The following is a 24,075-nucleotide window of genomic DNA, read 5'->3' on the forward strand; positions in this document are numbered from 1 at the left end:
AAAAGATTGTGAGTTCAAGCCCAGCATTAGACCCTAGTAATTAAAAAAAAAAAGTTTGGCAAGTATGAAAGCTTGCTCTAGAACCTGATTTTGCCATCAGGACAAAGGAAGCAGCACATACCCAAAAGTGCTATGATTGTTTTGGGGTTTTTTTTCCTTCTTGTCATCTAAGTACTATTTTAAATATATTCTTGGGTCGCCTGGGTGGCTCAGTGGGTTAAGCCGCTGCCTTCTGCTCAGGTCATGATCTCAGACTCCCGGGATCAAGTCCCATATTGGGCTCTCTGCTCAGCAGGGAGCCTGCATCCCCCCTTCTCTCTCTATGTTGATAATCTTACTTATTTGTGATCTCTGCCTACTTGTGATCTCTGTCAAATAAATAAATAAAATCTTAAAAAAATATATTCTTTAAATAGCAGGATGAAAATAACAGTACATAAAACATAAGCGGTCAAGAAATGAGGCACCTCAGTGGCTCAGTTGGTTAGGCGTCTGGCTCTTGATTTCCACTCAGGTCATGATGTTAGGGTCGTGGGATGGAACCCCACATCAGGGTCTGCACTGAGTGTGGAGCCTGCTTGGAATTTTCTCTCTCCCTCTCTTCTGCCCCTCCCCTCACTCGCTCTCTCTCTCTCTCTTCAAAAATAAAAATAAATAAATAACATAAAAAATATAAAAAGCATAGGTCAAGAAACAAGAAAAATATTATAGATTTCCCTTTTCAAGGAAAATCCAAGAAATATAAACCTCAAAATCTTATTTAGACACGGCATAAATTGAAGGGCTAATCTATCACATTATAAAGGAATCACAGTCTTTCAAGTAAATTTAAAGCTATTTTTTTTTTTTTAAAGATTTTATGTATTTAAGTGGCAGAGAGAAATCACAAGTAGATGGAGAGGCAGGCAGAGAGAGAGAGGGAAGCAGGCTCCCTGATGCGGGACTCGATCCCAGGACCCTGAGATCATGACCTGAGCCGAAGGCAGCGGCTTAACCCACTGAGCCACCCAGGCGCCCCAATTTAAAGCTAATTTTAAAAAAATGATTAGCTCATTTAAAATGATAATGCTTAACAACTGAACCAAACTTTACAAGGCATTTTTACATAGAGTATCTCATTTAAATCTTGAGTTATATTTCAGAATAATATATTCCACATAAAGAAAGATATATCTTTATTTAAAATCAGAACAATAGGAGTGCCTGGGTAGCTCAGTGGGTTAAAGCCTCTGCCTTCGGCTCAGGTCATGGTCCCAGGGTCCTGGGACCGAGCCCCGCATCAGGCTCTCTGGTCAGCGGGGAGCCTGCTTCCCCCTCTCTCTCTGCCTGCCTCTCTGCTCACTTGTGATCTCTGTCAGTCAAGTAAATAAATAAATAAATAAACTTAAAAAAAAAAAATCAGAACAATAAATATGAAACTAATGATTAACTCCAACAAAATAAGAAAGGTGACATACCTATACTGTTAGTGGAACTGCACCACATAAGCAGGAAGCCAGTACATGTTAAGTTTATTGCACCAAAGAGCAGTATCTTCCAGGACTATGAAAAACAAAATCATTCTTATTTGCATAGTGCTGATAAACTTCACTGGGTCTGTTCAAGTTGCTGCAATTCCCACTCAACAAAGGAATAAGCACAAATTCCTTCAAAAGGTGATACTTCTTATATCTACAAAAATTACCATCAACCAAATTATTTTAGTAATTTAAAAAAAAAGGTAGTCCTAGAGGACAAACTCAAGAGAAGAAAATTCTGCCATATAAACTCTCAAACATAGGCATATAGTTTAATATCATTTTCTCTCTATACATAGAGACAACAATAGCAGATGGGGCAAAATATAAAGCAACTGGTGAATCTGAGTAAAGGGCTTAAAGGAGTTCCTTACACTAATCTTGTGACTTTTTCATAAGCTTAAAATTATATCAAAATAAGTTATTCTTCCTCTCTCAACAAAAAGGGCTACACTTATTTACCAAATAAGTCATATGAAATAAGACTGCAAAAGAGGGAAAGACTACCATGGGTTAGAAGTTGGTAGACCTGAGATACAACATGCTAGCGAGGATTTTGTCAGAGGAAGCAGAAAGGGCATTCTAAGAGAAGATCAAGTGAAGTGTTTTAAAATTTTTATTCCACTGTACTTCCTACAAAGGGAGACCTATAATTGTGTGAAAGTAGAAGTGAAAGAAATTAGTGAAAAGGAGTTTTCACTGAAGGTTTTAAAATTAAACGGATATAATTCCAAAGGTCAAGTGTGGAATAGGATGGCTTTAGAACACAGATGCAGAGGATAGGTTTAGGATGAAGAACACCTTCTCTGAGAAAGATGAGAAGGGTAAAAAGGTTGACTGAAGGGACAGAGAAACTGTGACTAGAAAGAAGTGACAGCAAAGTATCACAGAGCTACTAGCCTCCACATCTCTAGAAGAGAAGAAACAAGGCCACTTTCTAAAATTAAGGGATGTGGTAGAATAAATAGGACTGGAAACTTAAATCCAGAGGAGAATGTGCAGAAGAGCAGTTCTAGTGAGCATACTTCTGAATCACCAGAGGAGAACAAGAATGGCCACCATGAATTTAGGGTGGACAGCATTCTGCACCTTCCTCTACTCCCAGGAGCAAAACCAGAGGACCAGGTGTGATAGCGATGTCAGAGACAGAGCTGATATGATAGGTTAATGGGACAAGAGACTCTAATAGTGAGGACATTAATGAAGTGACTGGACAGGGGCTCTAGTCAGGACAGGGATTCAAGAACAGTCAGAAAAGGAGGATACGGCATATGATTTGAAAATGACATTCTCTGCAGCTCTACTGAGGAATCATGTTATTTATCAACAAATACTTGAGTACCTATTTCGCAAAAGATGCTTTTCCAGGCACAGGAGATACAAGGGTGACAGACAATTAGCAAATATGCAAGGTCAAGTGGGTGTAAGTGCTACAAAGGAAAAATAAAGTATGTTAAGAACACCATAATGGGAGACATGGAAAGGGTGCTCTGCCACACAAGGTGGTCTAAAAGACCCCCTTGGTAAGGTAACATGTAACCAGAAATTTTACAGAGGCAAAGGTGCTAAGCATGCAGATATTGGGAAAAGAAAATGGGAACTACAGTGTGAATGCCCTGAGACAGAAAAGGACCTGGCTGAGGATGGACAGAAAAGAGGCGAGAGGAAGTCCAGGGCTCCATCAGGGACTTCTTGCGTTTCAGATAAAAGAAATGGGATTTATTCCAAATGAGATGGAAAGCAGCTTAACTTTCATTTCTAAAAGATCATGTTGGCTTCTCTTTGTAGAATACATTGAATAGGGACAATGAGAGAAGTAGGAAAACCATTTAGAATGTGACTGCAGAAATCCATGTGAGAAATGGTGATTTTGAAGTTGGTAAGAAAGTGTTAAAGAAGTCATATTCTGTGTGTTACATTGAAGACAGACCAGCAAGATTTACTTACAGAATGGATGAAGAATGAGAGAAAGAGAGGGAGAATGACTCCCAGGTTTCTGGCCTGTGCACTGAAAGAACAGAGTGGCCATTTAGTGAGGAAGGTACAGAAAAATCAAAGTTCAAGTTTGACCATATTAAATTTGAGATGCCTATTAGATATTCAAGTGGAAATGTTGAGACAACCATGATATGTATAGGAATCTAGAACGAGGGGAAAAGTTATGGACTGAGATGTAAATAGGACGTCATGAGCATGTGGCAGACAAAGCATCACTTAGGTGTAATGAACAGAAACAACAGAAGCTGGAGCTCTAAGTGCTGGAGCTTAGCACTTAGCTCTAAGTAATGAAGAGTATCTGCACAGTGCAGGTGTTCGCTAAAACTCCGAGATCAGGAAGATGAGAGGGAAGTGATGAACAACGGCCATCTAAGTAGGAGGAAAACCAAAAGGGATATTTCAGAGTCGAAATGAAAAAGTGCTTTAAGGAAGAAGTAACAAATTTTTGTTAAATGCTATTGAAGGTTAAGTAAAATGGGAAATGAGGATGACCATTGATTTTGGCAACACAGTGTTTACCAGTTACTTTGTTAAAGCTGTTCCAGTGGATTGGTGGGGGGCTACAACCAGACCGGTATATGTTTAGTGGAGACAAGGAGAAGAGAAAGTGAACAGGTAGTAAAGACGATTAGTTTAAGTAGTTTTGCTATAAAAGGAAGCAGAGAAATGAGGCACTAGTTGAAAGTGGAAGATGTGGCATGTGCTCACGATGCAGGAAGGAACAACTGTGGGAAGCTTGTCTTTGAGTCGGCAACAAGTGGAAGCGCAGAGAGCCCATTCGTAGAAACAGAAGCAAAGGCAGAATGTTGGGAGAGGACAGGATGTGGAGGTGTTTTCTGATTACTTCTTTTCCTTTAGTGAAACAGGAAGAAAGATCAACAGGTCAGAGTGAGCATGAGTAAGATTTTGGAAGTTTGAGGACAGAAGTGAAAGACTATGGCCATCTACAAAATGGAAAACTGAATGAACTGAATGATCTACTATGGGCAGCCTAATGGTGCACTTAGGCATGGATTTAAAGTGAGACCAGTAACCATGGTTTTGTGTTTCTCTCAGGCTACATTCAGTTGCTTGAGTGCAGGTACAGAACAGCAGGAATGTTGACTTAATTATGTTAAGGATTTGCCATGGAAGTATGAGAGGAATAGTTACAGATGGATGGGAGGGCACAAAGGAGTTGAAGACATATGCAAAAAATCAGTAATAATGGACCAAAGAATCTAAATTGGATAATTAAGCAAATGAGGATAAAAGAGGTGAAAAACAGGGAAAATACGGCATAGTCAGTGGATTGGAGATCCTAGTAAGATTGAAGAATTACTGGAATTGGAATAATACAAGGAGTAAACTGGAATAACAAGAGATGGTGACTATGAGTGAAATAATTGAAACTGAGACAATGGGAAGACATAATTATGAATGATAATGGCAGTGGTATGGTCATAGGAGTGGACAGTTGGAAGGGATGCAGGACAAGATTATTTGTGGTAAGGAAGTAAAGAACTGAGAAGTAGGGATTTCCCTCATGGTGTAAGGAATTACCATGAACCAAAACAGGAGTCGTAGTAAAGAGAGGTGAGCTAGGCACATCTTATAAGATTTAAATTATGATGGACAGTATCTGCACAATGCAGGTGTTCTTATACCAGTTTTGTTCCTACTATCTATTCTGTGGTATATTGTGCTTCAATAAAGCTTATAGTTCAAGAATTTCCCATTTACTTCTGTAATGTAGTTGCTTTCCACCAAGATTATAAAGTCCTATCTATCTGTTCTCAAGAGATCATCCTAAGTGGACTAGACACACAAGCAGCAGATGAATTTCCTACTCTTGGCTCTTTAACATACAGGACATGATACTATTTTCAAATACTAGAATTACTGAGTTCTGATTATATTCCAAGGTTTTAGCAACAGGAAATACAGTGATAAGAAACAAAGAACAAAAGCCTCTAATCTAGTATCACATAATACATGACCAATGTCATAGGTACACTTACGTTCCACTAAAGCTAGGTTTATTTAAAATTCATCATGTATTTATTGGGCACTTATTTTGTACTTTTATTAAAAAGTGAACAAAACAGACACAGTCACTGTCTTCAGGGAGCTTATAGTATAATTTAGACAATAATGAAAACAATGAATATAGAACAGTAACTAGAAGGTCCATATTGGTGACCAAAAAGGATACCAATTATCTTTTTTTTTTTTTTTAAAGTGAGCTCTTTGCCCAACATGGGTGGAGCATGAACTCATGACTTCAAAGCATAAGTTGTTTTTTCTTCTTTACACCAAAAATGAGAAAACGTGGCTTTAAACTATATCCATTACCTCTGTAAAAAAAAGTAACAAAGGCAAACATAAAATAATTTTTCTTTATAACTCATTAGAATTAGAATAAAAATCTTAACCAAAGCTTAGCTTCCTCCCAAGCAAAATAACTACGTATCAAAGTAATTGATTTTTACATTACAATTTACATTAAATTTACAATGTAATTTAATTTTCCATTAAAATTTTGCTTAGCCAGCGGCGCCTGGCTCACTGTCAGTAGAGCATGCAACTTGATGTTGGTGTAGTGAGTTCAAGCCCCATGTTGGGCACAGAGATTACTTTAAAAAAAAAATTGCTTACCCAACAACAACAACAACAACAAATGAAAACAGTGTGGCATGGAGCACGTGGCTGGCTCAGCTGGTGGAGTATGCAACTCTTAACCTTGGGGTTGTGAGTTCAAGCCCCATGTTGGGTGAGTGTTTACTTAAAAACAAAAGGTGTATGGTGGGATCACAAGTAATTTCTATAATGCCTTAAAAATTATCTTTTTCAATGTCATAATGTTGTCGGTACAGTGATTAGAGTTAATAAAGATAACTTACCCTTCGGTCTGCTGCTACAAGTCTAAATTCCTGTAATAACTTGCCAAAAAAAGATCTTTGTGGTTTTCTAAAGAGATGAATTGTCCCCTTTAAAAATAAACAAAAAATAAATCAACGTTGAAGCTTCTAGTCTTTTTCATATCCTGTGATGTGATACAGTAGTAATAACTAACATTTACTGAATGTTCAATATGTGGTAAGCAATTATTTCTAGATATTTATGCATATTTATCTATTCTTCACAATTATCTGAGATGGAAAGAATTTTTTTTTGAAGATTTTTATTTATTTGACAGAGAGAGAGAGAGACCACAAGAAGGCAGAGGGACAGGCAGAGAGAGAGGGGGAAGCAGGCTCCTCGCCGAGCAGAGAGCCTGATGGAGGGCCCGATCCCAGGACCCTGAGATCATGACCTGAGCTGAAGGCAGAGGCTTAACCCACTAAGCCACCCAGGAGCCCCTGGAAACAATCTTTAATTGTCCAAGGGCACAATGCTAACAAATGGCTGAGCAGAAATTCAAACCCAGCCATTTTATTTTTTTAAGGATTTCATTTATTTATTTGAGAGAGAGTGAGAGAGGACAAGCAGGGGTAACAGCAGAGGAAGAGGAAGAAGCAGACTCTCAGCTGAGCAGGGAGCCTGATGCGGGGCTTAATCCGAGAACCCTAGGATCATGACCCCAGCTGAAGGCAGACACTTAACCGACTAAGCCACCCAGGTGCCCCAAACCCAGGCATTTTAGCTCCTGGCTACACAATTCTATTTTTAAATGGGTTTTAGGTTATTTTGAACCATAAAATCAAACCATTTGCCAGATGGATACTATAATTAACTTAATAGAAGTTTTATATGTGAAAAGTTTGGAAACTATTATTATAGTAAAATCTCTGAGGTTCTCTCTTAAGCATTCAAAGTCAAGAGACATCCTCGCTAGTCTCCACAGTCCTTGCTAGAACACCGAATGGGACCATCAGAGAAAGGGCATGATATTGGGGTTACTGACAAGAGAAGAAATGTAAGTGGAGACTAAAGAGGAATCTGCCACTCAAGCTTATGAAATCTCAGAATAAAAGATAATTTAAGTATATATGGGAAATTAGCTTATGATTAAGTCAGTATCCAACATCAGCAGGAGAAAATTTGAGTTACCCAATAAATGGTTTTTGGAAAAGGTAACGTTGGATCTTTACTATATTTCTTACTCTAATTTTTTTATTATGTTAAAACTAAAATACAAAACTACAGAATACTTGAAGAAATTTATGAATGTACAATTTTATAATCTTGGAGTTGGAGAAGGTCAGAGAGCGAAGCAGACTCCCCATGGAGCTGGGAGCCTGATGTGGGACTCGATCCTAGGACTCCGGGACCATGACCTGAGCCGAAGGCAGTCATCCAACCAACTGAGCCACCCAGGCGTCCCTATAATCTTGGAGTTGGAAAAGACTTTTCATAATAGGATATAAAACCAAGGAGCTGTAAAGGGAAGAACTGATCAATTTTACTATTTTGGGAATATAATAACAACAGACAAAAATAAAGAAAATCCTAGAGAGAGAAAATAAACTGGGAAAAAAAGAATTTTAATTGTTATTTCAAAAGCTAAGCATTGTTTCTAGGGAAAAAAATCTTTCAAAATTATCAGTGGGTCATATATAATAACTTGATTGCTAAATGCCATGCACTTAAATATTTATTTGGATTTTAATTCTAGCAAAATGCTTTCCTAGATAGTAAGGCCACAATCACCATAACAACTGTTTCTACCTCACTATTGTTAGCCAATTTGACTTAAACACTTAAATTCCACAGAAAGCAATGGAACTGGGTGTCAACAGATAAAAAATGAGGAAAACTTTCAGATCCAGCTCCAGCATAGGTCTGATTTTCCTAAGTAATAGTAGGAACATCTCAGTAGCTATAAAAATGGCATATCCCATTTCTTCAAAGCTCAGACATGTCATTAGTTTCATTAGATAAAACTCAGAAAAGGCAGAAGATAAAGTTGAACACTAGAAATCTGGCATTTAAAACCAGAATGTTCATCATTGTTGAGGTCAAGTGATGGCTACATGGGCGCTTATTATATTCTACTTTCCTGTTTTTGCAAATTTCCATAATAAAAAAATTAAGTAAAACATACTTTAAAATATAAAAATAGGGGCGCCTGGGTGGCTCAGTCATTAAGCATCTGCCTTGTGCTCAGGTCATAATCCCATGGTCCTGGGATTCATGAGTCAGGTTCCCTGCTTAGCAAGAAGCCTGCTTCTCCCTCTCCCACTCCCCCTGCTTGTGCTCCCTCTCTTGCTGTCTCTATCAAATAAATAAATAAAATCTTAAAAAGTAAGTAAATATAAAAATAAAGCATTAGAAAAAAGTGTTACTAATTTTTGCTATTCAAACAAAGACCAGTGTGTGTGTGTGTAACTCTAAGGCTTTGCTAAGCTAATTCAGTTGAGAAGGAACAAATGCTATTTTCATCTGAGATGCTAATGAATGGTCAATTAATAAATATACTCCATTCTGAATGAATTATGTGTGGGATATTTGGTCCCAAAGATAAATTCTGCTTAATACTGTTATCTCTGGATATCTTCTCACTTCATCCCACTTTAAATGATTTAAGTTACTTTAAGTTTCAGGTTGAGAAAATAAGGTTTCTAAAAGGTAGAATGCCTTTTCTTTCCTTTTTTTAAAAAATATTTTATTTATTTATTTGTCAGAGAGAGAGGGAGAAAGAGCACAGGCGGACAGAATGGCAGGCAGAGGCAGAGGGAGAAGCAGGCTCCCTGCCGAGCAAGGAGCCCGATGTGGGACTCGATCCCAGCACGCTGGGATCATGACCTGAGCGGAAGGCAGCTGCTTAACCAACTGAGCCACCCAGGCATCCCTAGAATGCCTTTTCTGATGCCATTAGGCTGAGTTAAAAGAAGTAAAACCCCACAAAAATCCTAATGTTCATGTCACTTTTCAAAATTATATTGGCTATCCATTGCTATCATGATAAACTCCTAATTTTACAACCTGAAATTCAATGCTTTCAATCACGTAGCCTGTTTCTTTCCAGTTTAATCTCTTACTCCGGACAGGGAATCAACTCCAACTAAACTAGTGTACCCCTGGTCTAATGATCATATCACTCTAGAGTGAAAAGGCCAGACTTGTCTAACCAAGCTCTAACAGCCCTGTAATACTTAACAAATTACTTGACCTCTGTTTTCTCAACCGAAGAGAGTAAAGAATAGTAAGATTAAGAGTAATAGAGTGGGGAGAAAATACTGTTTCATGGCTGACCTTCTATGTGAAGACTTCCTAGATTACTCCAAACTATACTGTTCTTTATGCCACTTGCTTTATAATTAACTAGAGGCCAGCCTTCCTCACCCTATCATCATGCATTTTAAGTCAATTTTTTTTAGTAACTTCACTAATGACAAGGGCTGTATTTCCTTTACATTTTCTTTTTTTTTTTTTTTAAGATTTTATTTATTTATTTGACAGACAGAGATCACAAGTAGGCAGAGAGGCAGGCAGAGAGAGAGAGGAGGAAGCAGGCTCCCTGCTAAGCAGAGAGCCCGATGCGGGGCTCGATCCCAGGACCCTGGGATCATGACCTGAGCTGAAGGCAGAGGCTTTAACCCACTGAGCCACCCAGGTGCCCCTCCTTTACATTTTCTAAGATAGCATTTTTCGTTGCATACAACACCTTAATAAACAAGAGGGACTCGTAAACCCTTTCTTCTCCTCCAAAACTTTTAGAATAAACTTTAAATGCTACTATTTTTCTATTACTATTAACGTTTCAAGCACAAAAATTTAGTGCCATAGCTATTTATTTGGTGTTTTATAAAACAGGTATTTATTGAAAACCTCCTCCTGAGCCAGGTACAAGGCCCTGGGAATACCAGAGTGAATACAGAGGTCCTGCTCTCAAAGAGCTTACAGTCTAGGAAGTGAGAAGGACAAGTAAATACACAATTGTAACATAGTCTAACATACGTTAAACTACATAGTTTAACATATGTAGTAAGGGCCACATAGGTAGTAAGGGCTAACATATGTAGTAAAGGCTACATATGTTATTGATAAATAACACCAAGATATCACAAGCACAAAGGAGGCACCTAACAGGATCTTGAGATACGGGCGGGCAGGAAGGCTCATGAGAGACTAAAGGGCGCTTAAGGTTTATACTGATAAGGATGAGGGGTAGGAGATGATTGGTTTTTGGCAGACAGAACAGCATATACAAATTAGGTGCAAAGGCCTAATCCTGAGAGCATCATGTGCAAGGTGTTCACTCTGACTGAATATGAATGTAGGTATGTGAAAAAAGAGGCTATAAAGAAGCTTGGCCCCCTCTACCCCAAAAAGCAGCAGCAGCAGCAAGCAGCTTGACAACAGCTTTGTATGCCACGCCAAATAGGACTTTATCTTGAGGACTGTGTGTGTGTGTGTGTGTGTGTGTGGTGGGGGGGGCGGGGGAAGGTTATGCAAGGGAGCAAGGGAGTGCCATGGTCCCCAATTTTAGAAATTTAATTCTGGCTACACAGTGGTGAATATTTTGAAGAAAGTAGCTGGAAGGCTATTTGGTCAGCCGCCCCCGTCCCCCAAATAAGCTTTTACCCACTTTCTGTGTGCAAAAAACGGATTACAGAAAATTTACAGAAGAAAAAGAAAGCATAAATAGGACATTTTTCTTGACCATATCCACTCAAGGAAAAAACTTAATAGAGTGACAATGGCTTAGGAACTGAAACGTGATCCTGTTCTCACAGGCAGGCCGTCAATAAGAGATCTATTAACTTCTGAGATAAAATGGTACCTCTTTTGACGCTAAAATGACCATCAACTTATCTTTTGATAGGATTCGGAGAGCTATACATTGGATCTGTAAAAGCATAAAAAGAATAATTTCTCTAAAAAATTTTAGGCTCAACTTATCCCCGAAACCGTCAGGTATACTGGGTATACTGGGCTCTACAAAAGTAGGAAGAAACATGCAACGAAGATGCTCTACCAACACCCGGACTTTCTCCAGTCACTGGCCTTCTGAACGTCGCTGCCGTGTCAGGCTCTCTGGCACTCCATAAAGCCAAGTCGCAGTGTGGGGCGTTCACCTCAACATGCCGCTCATAACCCTTTTTATTAACGCCAACGGTACTGTCCCCGGTGTAAGCGTCACTAATTACGGTCGTGTAGCTGTGGACTTGTTTTCAGAGCCTTCGGGGGTGTAGACGCTGACTCCGGCCAAGACTTTTAGCTCCGTATGAAGTAAATCTCCGCAAGGGAGAAGTCATAAGCTCGCTAAAAACTGAAAGCTCGGCTCGGAGCAGGGCCGGGACCCCCAGCGTCTAACCAGCCGGGTGAAGGGGACTGAGGGAATCAGATCTGGGGGGGAATGCTTCCGCCGTCACCGCTTCTCCTGTGGGGTGTGGGGAACCAAGCACGACTCCCAGGACCCCACCTCTGGGCAGCTGAGGCTTGTCAAAGCCGCACGGGAATGAAAGACGATAAGAGGAATCACCTAGGACAGAACCCCTCATAACCGCAGCCAACTCACCATGATAAGGAGAGGCACAGCTCCCGCCGGAAGATGCTCTGGGAGCAGGTTTCCCTAGAGCGGAAGGGGTGGGGCATCAGACGCCGATTGGCGGAGAGAGACGCGGGGGCGGAAATGCGTGCACTGTCTCTTGTTCCCGCCCTCTCTCCGGCTGTCCCGGCGTTCTACGGAGGTGAAGACAGAGGCTAGGTTGGCCCCACCGAGGCATTTGGTGGGTAGGTGGAGAGCTAGAGACCTTGTTAAGGAGCCCTTAGGTTTTTTTTTTTTTTAATTGTATGATGTCTTTTTATTTAAATGCAATCAATTCACATATAATGTATTACTAGTTTCAGAGGTAGAGGTCATTCATTAGTTGTATATAACACCTAGTGCTCATTACATCACCTGCCCTCTATAATGTCCATCACCCAGTTATCCCTTCACCCGCCCTGCTCCACCCCTCCCCCACCAACAACCCTTAGTTTGTTTCCTATCATTAAAAGTCTCTTGTGTTTTGTCTCCCTCTCTGATGTCATCTTGGTTTTCCCCCCTTCCCTTACCCTAGGATCCCATTTTGTTTCTTAAAATCCACATATGAGATCATGATAATTATCTTTCTGTTTTTTCGCTTCACATAATACCCTCTAGTTCCATCCACCTCTTTGCAAATGGCAAGATTCCATTTTTTTTTTCCCTTGGGTGGCTGAGTAGTATTCCATTGTATATATACATACCACATCCCCTTTATCCATTCTTCTGTTGATGGACGTCTAGGTTCTTGCCATAGTTTGGCCATTGTGGACATTGCTGCTATAAACATTGGGGTGCAGGTGCCCCTTCAGATCACTACATTTGTATCTTGGGGTAAATACCTAGTAGTGCAATTACTGGTTAGTAGGGTAGCTGTATTTTCAACTTTTTGAGGACCCTCCATACTGTTTTCCAGAGCGGCTACACCAGCTTGCATTCCCACAAGTAGAGTAGGAGGGTCTCCCTTTCTCCACATCCTCAGCAACATCTGTGTATTCTGAATTGTTAATTTTAGTCATTCGGTTTGTGAGGTATCGCATTGTGGTTTTGATTTGTATTTGCTTAGGGTTTATTTGTAATGTTAGGAAAATTTCATTTAGTGCTTAAGTGCTTTTACCTATGTTGTGTGATTTACTTTTTTGCCATACTTTGTGAAATAAATAGTATTCCCTTTTGAGGAAGCAGGAAGAATAAGAAATTTGCCCAGAGGCATACAGCTGGTTCTCCACAGTAGCTGAATTTGAACTGAGACCAAATATAGAATACCATGTACTATCCTAAAACACTACCTAAAAACCCATGAGATTAATTTTATAATGCAAGTAATATTAATTACTTAGAGACAGAAAGCTTTAATTACTTAAAAGAGACAGAAAACAAGTAGGGAGGGAAAAATGTCTAATATATTGATAGTGTCATGTAGAAAATGTTATGCTACAGAGAGTGACGGTTGCTAATTCATAGTAGTCCAAGAAGCTTCTCTAAGGAAAGTAGTCCAAGAACTTTCTCGAAGGAAAGTAAATTTGACTTCTGAATGACAAAGTCTTTCTGTGAAAATTATTCCAGGCAGGATAAAATCTAAATACGTAAGTCAAAAACAAGCAGAAGTGTTTCAAGGTCTCAAAGAAGGCAGTGTGTTTGGAGATCTAATGAAGAGATCTAAATGGCAAATGGATCAGATCAAACAGGAATTTCTAATGTAGGGGTAAGGAGACCGATTCTGTCTTTTGTTTTGTTTTGTTTTCTAAGTGAGAAAGGAAGCCTGTGGAGGGTTTTAACAAAGGAGTGACCTTTAAATGGTGGTATGGAGAATGGACTGTAGGTGGATAGTAATAATGAACATTTACTAAGCACTTACATGGTAGATACTGTTTTATGAGTTTAACATGGACTAGCTTATTTAATCCTCCTAACCCGCATTTGGTATAGATACTATTATTAGTCCCTGCTTGGAAAATTGTATGCCAACATCACATACTTACTTAATGGCAGAACTGGAATTCTGTGTTACAGAACCTAATTCTAAAACCTTACCTGCTACTCTGTGCTTACTACTCCTGGACAAGATTGGAAGCAATAGATTAGGACATTATTGCCTTATTTACCCGGAGGAAATCATTCCTGATTTTTGAAGTTTCTTTACAGTCTTTTTAGAATTGGAATCAAATAGTATATACTGTAGTCTGCCTACTTCATGTAAGGGTGTATTCTAACTTTTCCCTATATCTTAATTTTTCCAGAATGTTGTTTTAATGACCTTAAAGAATTCAACCGTAGGCATGTGCCTTTACATAATTCCTTACTGGTGAGTTTAACAGGGTTTAGACATATCAAAAAGAAATCTCTCAAGCTATTTTAAGAAAAAAATATACTACAGGCAATTGGGTATAAAATGATAGGAAACAACAAAAGGAAGACTTGAACAATACTATATACCTATTATACCTAACATATCTAGAATATACCACCTAACAGCAGAATATACATTCTTCTCAGGTGCAAATGAAGCATTTTCCAGGAGAGTACATATGTTAGACCATAAAACAACCATCAATAAATTTGAAGGGATTAAAATAATAGATAGTATGTTCTCCAAATATACTGGAATAAAATTAGAAACCCATAATTAAAGGAAATTTGTTATGGAAATTAAAAAGCATAATCTTAAAACCATAGTCTTTAATAGTCAGTGGGTCAAAGAAGAAATTCCAACAGAACTTTGAAAATACATTAAGATGAATGAAAATGAAAACTCAATATACTAAAACTTATTGGATACAGCAAAAGCTGCAGGCAGAAATTTAAGCTATTAATGCCTACATTTTAAAAGGAAGAAAGATCTCAAGTCAATAATCTATTTTTTAAAAAAGATTTTATTTATTTATTTGACAGACAGAGATCACAAGTAGGCAGAGAGGCAGGCAGAGAAAGAGTGGGAAGCACGTTTCCCACTGAGCAGAAAGCCCGATGCGGGGCTCGATCCCAGGACCCTGGGATCATGGCCTGAGCCGAAGGTAGAGGCTTTAACCCATATGAGCCACTCAGGCACCCCTAACCTTTGATCATAATAGAAAAAGAGCAAACTAGAGCAAGCAAAGGAAGTAATAAATCTTGGAGAGGAAATAAATGAAGTGGGGAATAGGAAAACAATAGAGAAAAATTCACAAAACCAAATATTGGCTCTTTGAAAAGTTCAACAAAATTGACAAAGCTTTACTGATGACATAAGAAAGAATACTGAAATCAGGAAAGGAAGAAGAGGACAAGTTACTGCTGGTTTTACAGATAAAAGGAGGATAGGGAATATTATAAACAATTGCATACCAACAAATTAAATAACAGATGAAACAGACTAATTTCTACAAAGACACAAACTACTGAAACTGACTCAAGTATAAATAGAATAACTGACTAAATGTTTAACAAAAGATTGAATTTATAATTTAAAAACTTAGGCGCCTAGGTGGCTCAGTGGGTTAAAGCCTCTGCCTTTGGCTTAGGTCATGATTCCAGGATCCTAGGATCAAGTCCCCCATTGGGCTCTCTGCTTAGCGGGGAGCCTGCTTCCCTTCCTCTCTCTGCCTGCCTCTCTGCCTACTTGTGATCGCTCTGTCAAATAAATAAATAAAATCTTTTAAAAAATTTAAAAACTTTCCACAGGAACGCTAGGTTGGCTCAGTCAGTTCATTTCAGGTCATGATCCCAGCATCCTGGGATCAAGTCCCACATTGGGCTCCTTGCTCAGCAGGGAGCTTGCTTTTCTCCCTCTGCCTCTGCCTGCCACTCTGCCTGCCTGTGCTGTCTTTGACAAATAAATAAATAAAATCTTAAAAAAAAAAAAAAAACTTTCCACAAAGCAAAACTCAAAGATGGCTTCTTTACTTGTGAATTCTGCCAAACATTTAAAGAATTAGCACCAACCGTTCACAAACTCTTCCCCAAAATAGGAGGGAACACTTTCCAATTCAGTCTACAAAGAATTACCCTGATACCAAAACTAGAAAAAGACAAGAAAACTACAGACCAACATCCCATGTGAATATGGATGCAAAAAAACAAAACGAAACGAAAAAACCTCAACAAAATAGCAAAATGAATCCACCAACATATAAAAGGAATCATACACTGTGAATGAGTGCAAATTATCAAAGGAATGCAAAGTTGGCTTAACAAATGAAAATCAAACAATGCAATACAGCCTATTGATAAGGGGGAAAAAATCACATGATCATCTCAATAGATGCAGAAAAAGCATTTGACAACTCCAACACCCCTATTTGGAAAAAACAACAACAACAACAAACAACCCACACTCAACAAAGTAGAAATAAAATCACAGAAACGGTTTATGTTGAATAATTAGCCCTTTTAGTTTGGAAGTATACTGTTTTGCAATTAGATCTAGATCTTTGTGTAAAATCATTAGACTTTTATTTTGAAAGTATTTTTGCCATTATTCTCCTTCCACCTGCTTTTGCTATTCTTTATCTGTACTATAAAGTCTTGTTCTGTTTTGTTTCTATTGTATTATTTCTATTTATTGTATAAGGGAACATTCCAAAGAAAACATGTTAAGTATAAACGTGATAAACCTTCAATTCAGACCAGCTCTAAGGCCTAACAGTTGGAAGTTCCATTAGACTGGCAATCAATGGTTTAAAAAGAGACTGGTCAAACTTTGCTTTAGTTATCCTGGGCCTCTGTGAGGACAGTCCCTGTCTTGTCCATTTACCATTTTGATTAGTCCATATTCTGAGGTCAATGATTGTTTGAATATAATGTCATTTTCCCTTTCTGACTGCTTATAGATTTTTTTCACTTTTCTATTTTTTGGCAATCTGATGTATCCAGACGTGGTCTTTGCTGTATTTATTATGCCTGGGATTCACAGAACTTTTTGGATCTGTAAGTTGATGTCTTTCAATAGTTTAAGGAAAACATTAGGCATTACTGCATCAAGTGTTTATTTTCCACCATTCTCTTCCTCTCCTCTCCTTTTGGGCCTCAACCCAGAGGTAAATTAGATTGGTATTTTCCCACAGGTATCAAACCTTTGCTATTTTTTCTTTCTCTCTGTGCTTGAGTTTGATAATTGTTATCAGCGTGTCTTCCAGCTGTCTTTCCTCTGCTGTGTCCAGTTCAATCTGAAGCCCATCCAGTGAAATTTATTCCAGATACTATGTTTCATTTCAGTTTTTTTCATTACCAGACTTTCCCTTTGGTTTTCAGTATCTATTTCTCCACCAAAAATCCTAATCTGTTCATTCATCTTTTTTTCCTATTGTCTTACAAGTTTTAAAATAATTTTGAAAAAAAATAATTTTGTTAATTCTACCTTGTGAATTATCTCTGTATTTGCTTTTACATGTTTTATATTGATTATGGGTATACATTTTCATGGTATGATTAGTAACTTTTTTATTGTGTACTGGACTTTGTGGATATGTTGTGAAAACTCTGGATTCTATTTTCTTCTAAAAAAATGTGTTCTTGGGGTGCCTGGGTGGCTCAGTCATTAAGCATCTGCCTTTGGCTCAGGTCATGATCCAGGGTCCTGGGATCAAGCCCAGCATCGGACTCCCTGCTCTGCGGGAACCCTGCTTCTCCTTATTCCATTCCTTATTCCATTCCCCTGCATGTGTTCCCTCTCTCGCTGTGTCTCTGTCAAAAAAAATAAAATCTTAAAAAAAAAAAATGTGTTCTCTCTGGCTAGCTGTTAAATTACAATGGATAATCTTGATGCTGTGAAAACTTGATTTTAAGCTTTGTTACAGTGAGTTTATCCTTTTGCCCACAGTCCTAACAAAGATGGCCCTTACATCTAGGATGTTGTCCTTCTTCCTTATTATGGTCCTTTTTGGATTTCAGTGGAAAACCCATTGTATTTACTAAACCCCTTTTAGTGGAATTTGAATTTCAAATTCTGTATTCCCCCAGAATACAGTTTCTCTACAGTTCGTTAGATTTCAACTACTGCTTTCTGGTAGGTTCCTTTGAATATTACACTACACAGGTACAATTTTGGAGTCCACTAAGGATTTGAAAGAAATTTGTAGGCATATCCTGGGGCTTATATCTAAAACTCTTAAGATTTCCCTCCTAATTTGTAGCTGTTTTACAAGTCCCAAATGGGTCCCCAGCCCAGAAAGACCGTTCATTCTGCTTAAAGTCTGTTTCTAAGCACATTGCACAAACTGGAAATTGCCCTTGGGGTAAAAGCTAGTTAATGTGGATCTCTTCTAGTACATGATTTTGTGCAGTTTCTGCCTGTTTTTGCTTGCTCTCTAGAGTTTTCTAATCTTTCAGATTATAATTATTGATATTATATATCAATATATTATTATATATTATAGATTATGTTCAGATTATAATTATTGTCAAGAGTTAGTACAATACAAGCTACTCCTTCACTGCTAGACTGCAACCACTGAAACTTCAAAAAGTTTCAAATAAAAAAATTAAAGGCAAAATAAAATTTATAATTTATTTCCAAGCCATTAGGATAAAAACCTACTTTATGCAGCTAAACTTTTTAGTTCATTTTTTTTTCCTGAAATAAGATACAAAGATCAGATTAAAAGCTGAGATAAGCATTTCAAGGAAAATACTTTGACTTGAGTCCAAAGCCAAACTGTAAATGGTTCATTCTACCAAAAGAATTAATTTTTGTACAAAATATACAGAATTTTACTCTATAAATAAAGACTGCTGTTTATTTACTTAAATTGTAATTCTAGTATCTGTTTTTCCTCCACTTCTTCCTAAGCACAAAGCATAGTGAGAAATCTAATAACCTCAATGGCAGACTTAGAATAAACTCCTACTGTTAAGATAACTGGGAAAAATAGTATTGACTTCCCTTGTCTCAAAGTCCAGTATAACAAGTTTTAATATAGTTTACAAAACACTGCCATATTAACAGGAGCACACTAACCTTTCATGTTTAGGCATTAACTTCTAAGAAATTAATGACAGGAAGCTCAATGTAGAATCTAAAAGGTCACAACCTAAGTCTAACAATTCAGAAACCCTCGGCAAATTCTACCTTTATTGAAAAATACCAGACCAATCCCTTTCACCTCTTACTGTATCATCATCTTATTTTCATAGTCATTTTATGAGGAGAAAAAAAAGCCCAGCTTAAACTAAAAATAAAATAAAGTAAAGTAAAAAGTAATTCATAGAAAATAGTTCACTAGCACTAAGTTCAACTTCAGACTTTGGTCAGGGAAGTGAAATAACTTCTATACTGTATGAATTGTTATTCATACAGTAATATAATTCTGACTCAGTGTTTATGACAATATTAGCTTGACTTTTAATATTTGATATCTTTGTGATCTAAAAACTATTCCAATAAAAATAGTGAGCTACATTAGTGCAGACAGAATCATGATAAATTTAAAGATTACATTTTAAAAGTTGGACATGAAGCACAGACATTTAGTATAACCAACTGTTATTCAAGTATCAACGATGTTAATTCTTTTCTAAATGAAAATACAAAGTGAAATTTTATGAACTTTATTGAGAATGTTTTAACTTTGGATATTCCTAATTCTTGTCATCATGAATACTGCATCATCTTTCATTACCAGTATTTTATAATTGATGCTTTAATATTTGAGATCTTAAAAAGATATAACATATGACTGAAAATGGGCATGATTCTGGCTTAGTTTTTTCTGGCTTAGTTTTTTTTTTGTTGTTTTTTTCCCCCTATTTACTTCAACCCTCATTTCTGTTATCCAGGGAGTTCTAAGGTCATGATTAGAGGAGACATTTAAATTATAGCTACAAATAGCACATTACCTTAAACCATACATCTTCTATATGTAGGTAAATCTTTAACAGGAACAAGCTTAAAATTAAGAAGAATGTATGTCTTCATTATAAAATTCTTATCTAGATGGGTCAAGTTTTTAATTTTAATGTATTCTCTCAAAACCAAAGATATTTTTCCTAAATGAAAAAAATCTTTGTTACTACTATGAAATTATTCTTTCCGTCCATGACATTTTACATAAAAGCACCAAAGAAAATTTCTGTAAACAAACTTTTAAACAGTAAACTAAGGGCAAATATCCATTTGCCTTTATTACAATATTTAAAAAGCCATGATATGAGTCTCTACCTCCTACAATGACAGTTTTATAATAAAACTCAGGCATACTTATACAAACGAGAAACAGAATTACTGTACATTCTTGGGGAACAAGAGACAGATTAACAGACTAACTTTTTCGTTAACAAAGTGAGCACAAGAAACCTATAAAATGTATGCAATGTATAAAAATTCATTAATTTTTTAAAGGTTCATTGAGGGGATTAATAATTATTAAGAATAAAAGATGGTAGATCCATTGGCTTATAATTATCCTGTAAACAGTAAGAAAGCAATAAGCAATAAATTAGAAATGTCTTAGCTCTCAGTTCTTCCCTTCTCTCACACAGGAACCACTTTTACAGCAGTTAAACTTGGCCTTCTTAAATATTAGAATAATTCTAGCAGAAAATAAACTCCATTAGGAACAAATTAACAGTCTACAATAGATTTCTGACAGATATATTAGAAAAAGATACCTTCATGTCACACGAGGACTGATCTACATGTTGTAATGACAGAATGACTCAAACCTTCTAACCATCTCTTTTTCTATTTTACTAGATTTGCTTTGATGCTATCAACAAATTCTTTTCTAAATTGGTAACAAGGTAATAGAAAAATGAAAAGTGAAACACAATGTTTAATGTGTAGATTTATGAAAAAGAAAAACCTTCAAAATACTTTTTCCTATTACTGTTACATAGGAAGAAGTTTCATTTGGCACAATGGACTTATAAAAGAAAAGAACAAAAAGGAACTTATAGAGTGTTTGGCATTCTAATCTGTAGTAAAGACAACAGTAGGAAAGGAAAATAGAAAAAATTACTATTTTAAGAAAAGACATCAGAAGACAAACAACCAAAGGCGCTTGTGTCTTCTACCATTCACTGTCTCTGGAATACTTTCATCTGCAACACAATATACAAATTATTATTTACATCATAATTATATTGGTAAAGAAGACCAGAATCAGTTTTTGTTGTGCTCTAACTTACAGCGCCCATTGGGATAACCATGAACAGGCCTTCAACAAAATACTCCATTTGCACTGTATATTTTATTTAAATTTTGTTTTATGGTGCATCTGTTGGGGTGCACAAGTAATTGTAAGACTCTGAAAAGTCCTGTAAACTTAGGCTCAATTTCTGTAGCTGATAACTATTCAATTAATATGGCATGTTTCTCTCTTCAAAAGCAAAGTGTTCTGCAGGCTTACAAAGGTCTTTCCTTAAACAGTGGTATCGCCAAAGTCCTTGTTCCAACGTATGTATGCTTCTAAGGTTTGAGGGCTCACGCTGCGTTTTATCTTTTTCAAGGATTCAGTGAAGTCAGATAATCGAATATTTCTCATCTAGATTTTAAGAAAACACATGACAGTACAAATGAAATATATTCAGTAGTTAACCCAAAGATAGATTAAAGTAATGATGCTGCTTATTATTGTTATAAATATATATAAATGTATTCTTAGAAAATCGTGCCAATCATATTTTACTTGTTATTATATGTTAGGCAAGTTTGCTATATAAGAAATCTTATATGCTATATTAATATACTTTTATTATATGTGTTTAATTTCTTAGGTATTAAAAATTTAAGTCCCAATATTTTCCCATTATAAAAACAGAAAACACTCATTATAGAAAATTTGACAAATACAGACAAGCAGAAAAAAGAATCGCAATTATATCATTCAGAATTCTCAAGTCTCACCAAGCATACTCTAGCTAAATTCATGCTGGGTTTATTAGAAAGGAAGATGGTTTACAAGAAGCACATGAGACTTTTAAGGAAATAATGCTTTTCACAACATACAGGATGCTTGTATCTGAAATTTTCTAATACTAATATTACTTATAATACATTTTGTATTAATTTGGCCTCATTTTCTGACCTTTTAAAAAGATTTTATATGAGAGACACACAGAGAGAGAGAGAGAGAGAGAGCACACACAAGCCAGGAGAAAGGCAGAGGGAAAGGGAGAAGCAGACTCCTCGCTGAGCAGGGAGCCTCACGTGGGGCTCAATCCCAGAACAGTGAGACCATGATCTGAGCCAAAGGCAGACACTTAACCGACTGAGCCACCCAGGTGCTCCTCATTTTCTGACCTTTTTAATTGGCTATGAGAATGTAGAATAAAACAATGCTGAGTCAACATGTATCTATAATTACCTGAACACCTTGAAAACTCAAAAGGAGCTTGGCACAAAATTAAACAGTTTTAAAATTGTCACCGATACATACATGTGCATTTTGCCCAAAAATAAGTTAAAGGACAATTTGAGATAAAATATCAACTGATATTCATATATATTCTTCTTTTTATTACTCTTATAAAACCGAATCTAATTATTTCACACCCTCTGATATCTAGATGAGCACAGATTGAGAAAATCACCCACACTTGTAAACTGTAGATTAATCTAAGTCAAAAAGGAAAAGGACATATTGTTACCACATAATCATATGAGCCCAACTCGTTTTTTTAACTAAAACACACACTGGCTCTTCCTAAAGCCCAAAGAGTAGAAGGATGATGAATGTAATCTACTACCTATGATATTCTTGAATAAAATGTATTTGTTGCAGAAATTAGTCTTAAGAGCTTTCGATGAAATTTCAATTGAACTGCATAGAACGGTGCACATAAATATATATGAAATTTATATATGATATTTTGAAGTTAGTAACAGATGAATATATGCAACAGGAAAAGCAACTAGTAGCTAATTTGAGAAAGAGAAAAATAAATGGCAAAGATAGCTTATCGAAACAAACTAATGAAATAACAAAGTCAAAGTTAAGGTGGATACAAACTATGCTTTATTTTTTATTTTATTTATTTTTAAGTAGGCTCTGTGACCAACATGGGGTTTGAACTCATGACCCTGAGATTAAGAGTCACATGCTCTACTCATTGAGTCAGTCAGGCACCCCAAACTGTGCTTTAAAAACAGAGTACATTGTACCCTGAATTTATAGCCAACAATTTTTAGCACTACCTTTTAAAAACACAGAATTCCAATATAATTATTTGTTTCTATTCTCATAAAATATTCTTTATATTCTATAAAAGTCAAATGTGTGTATATATACCAGTGCCTGATAATACCCTTAATCATTACAGTTGTACTGAATAATGACTAAAAAAAATTCTAGTATAAGATTTTAGAAACCAAACTACTTGTATTTTCCTCTCCTCTCATAAATGTGACTGATAAAATAATTTATTTAATCTCCATAATAAAATGCCATTATTATCATTTATGTATTTTAAAGTTATTCTATGGATACTTACATAGCATCCACTATTTGCCAGACTGGTTTAAGCATTTTATAAATATTAACTTGTAAGTCCAAGACTAACAGCTAAAACTACTACCAAATTATTAATACTTAAACTATTAGATTAGAGCACCTGGGTGGTTCAGATGGTTAAGCAGCTGCCTTCGTCTCAGGTCATGATCCCAGCATCCTGGGATTGAGCCCCACATTGGGCTCCCTGCTCCATGGGGAACCTGCCTCTCCTGCCTCTGCCTCTCTGTCTCTCATGAATAAATAAAATCTTTAGAAAAACCCATCAGATTAAAAATAAACTGGATAAAAGTATACAGTAGAACCAAAACTTGTAACAATGTAACCCAATATAATTAGTACAATGGTCACAAACGATACCAATACTGTCATTTCTTGTAATTCATTCAACAGTTTTACTAAGTTTTTAGTGTTCCTCTCTAAAGTTTAGTCTAAAATAAGGTTCTTCCTTATATATTTTTCAAAAAGTTGGATAAAATTATATTTTAGGTGTGGGATTAAAATTCAGGTAGATGTTATGCTGAAATATTGAAATAAATGTACTCTATCCGAGTGAATTAATAATTTTTTAAAGATTTATTTATATATATACTTTTTTTTAAAAGATTTTATTTATTTGATAGAGATCACAAGTAGGCAGAGAGGCAGGCAGAAAGAGGTGAGGGGAAGCAGGCTCCCCGCT

At 36.7% G+C, this 24,075-nt stretch overlaps 2 protein-coding genes across 5 annotated transcripts in view; both read right to left on the reverse strand.

Annotated features, from left to right (window-relative positions):
- The window catches only part of SLC30A6 (solute carrier family 30 member 6), a 42,429-nt gene extending 30,405 nt beyond the window's left edge, over window positions 1–12,024 (reverse strand). Inside the window, exons 1-3 of one of the 3 annotated variants that reach the window (XM_044261810.1) lie at window positions 11,962–12,024; window positions 6,398–6,484; window positions 1,458–1,542 (exon numbers count right to left, since the gene is read on the reverse strand). In XM_044261810.1, coding sequence (XP_044117745.1) covers window positions 1,458–1,542; window positions 6,398–6,484; window positions 11,962–11,964 — 175 coding nt within the window. In that variant the 5' untranslated portion in view covers window positions 11,965–12,024. The remainder of the gene's footprint in view (window positions 1–1,457; window positions 1,543–6,397; window positions 6,485–11,961) is intronic. The other 2 variants (XM_044261811.1, XM_044261812.1) reach the window with 2 other exon arrangements.
- An 8,003-nt stretch (window positions 12,025–20,027) lies between these two features.
- SPAST (spastin) overlaps window positions 20,028–24,075 on the reverse strand; it is a 55,853-nt gene continuing 51,805 nt past the window's right edge. For both annotated transcript variants that reach the window (XM_044261814.1, XM_044261813.1), the window contains exon 17: window positions 20,028–21,428. In XM_044261814.1, coding sequence (XP_044117749.1) covers window positions 21,306–21,428 — 123 coding nt within the window. In that variant the 3' untranslated portion in view covers window positions 20,028–21,305. The remainder of the gene's footprint in view (window positions 21,429–24,075) is intronic.

Source organism: Neovison vison, chromosome 8 (assembly GCF_020171115.1).
Source record: "Neovison vison isolate M4711 chromosome 8, ASM_NN_V1, whole genome shotgun sequence".
NCBI lineage: Eukaryota > Metazoa > Chordata > Mammalia > Carnivora > Mustelidae > Neogale > Neogale vison.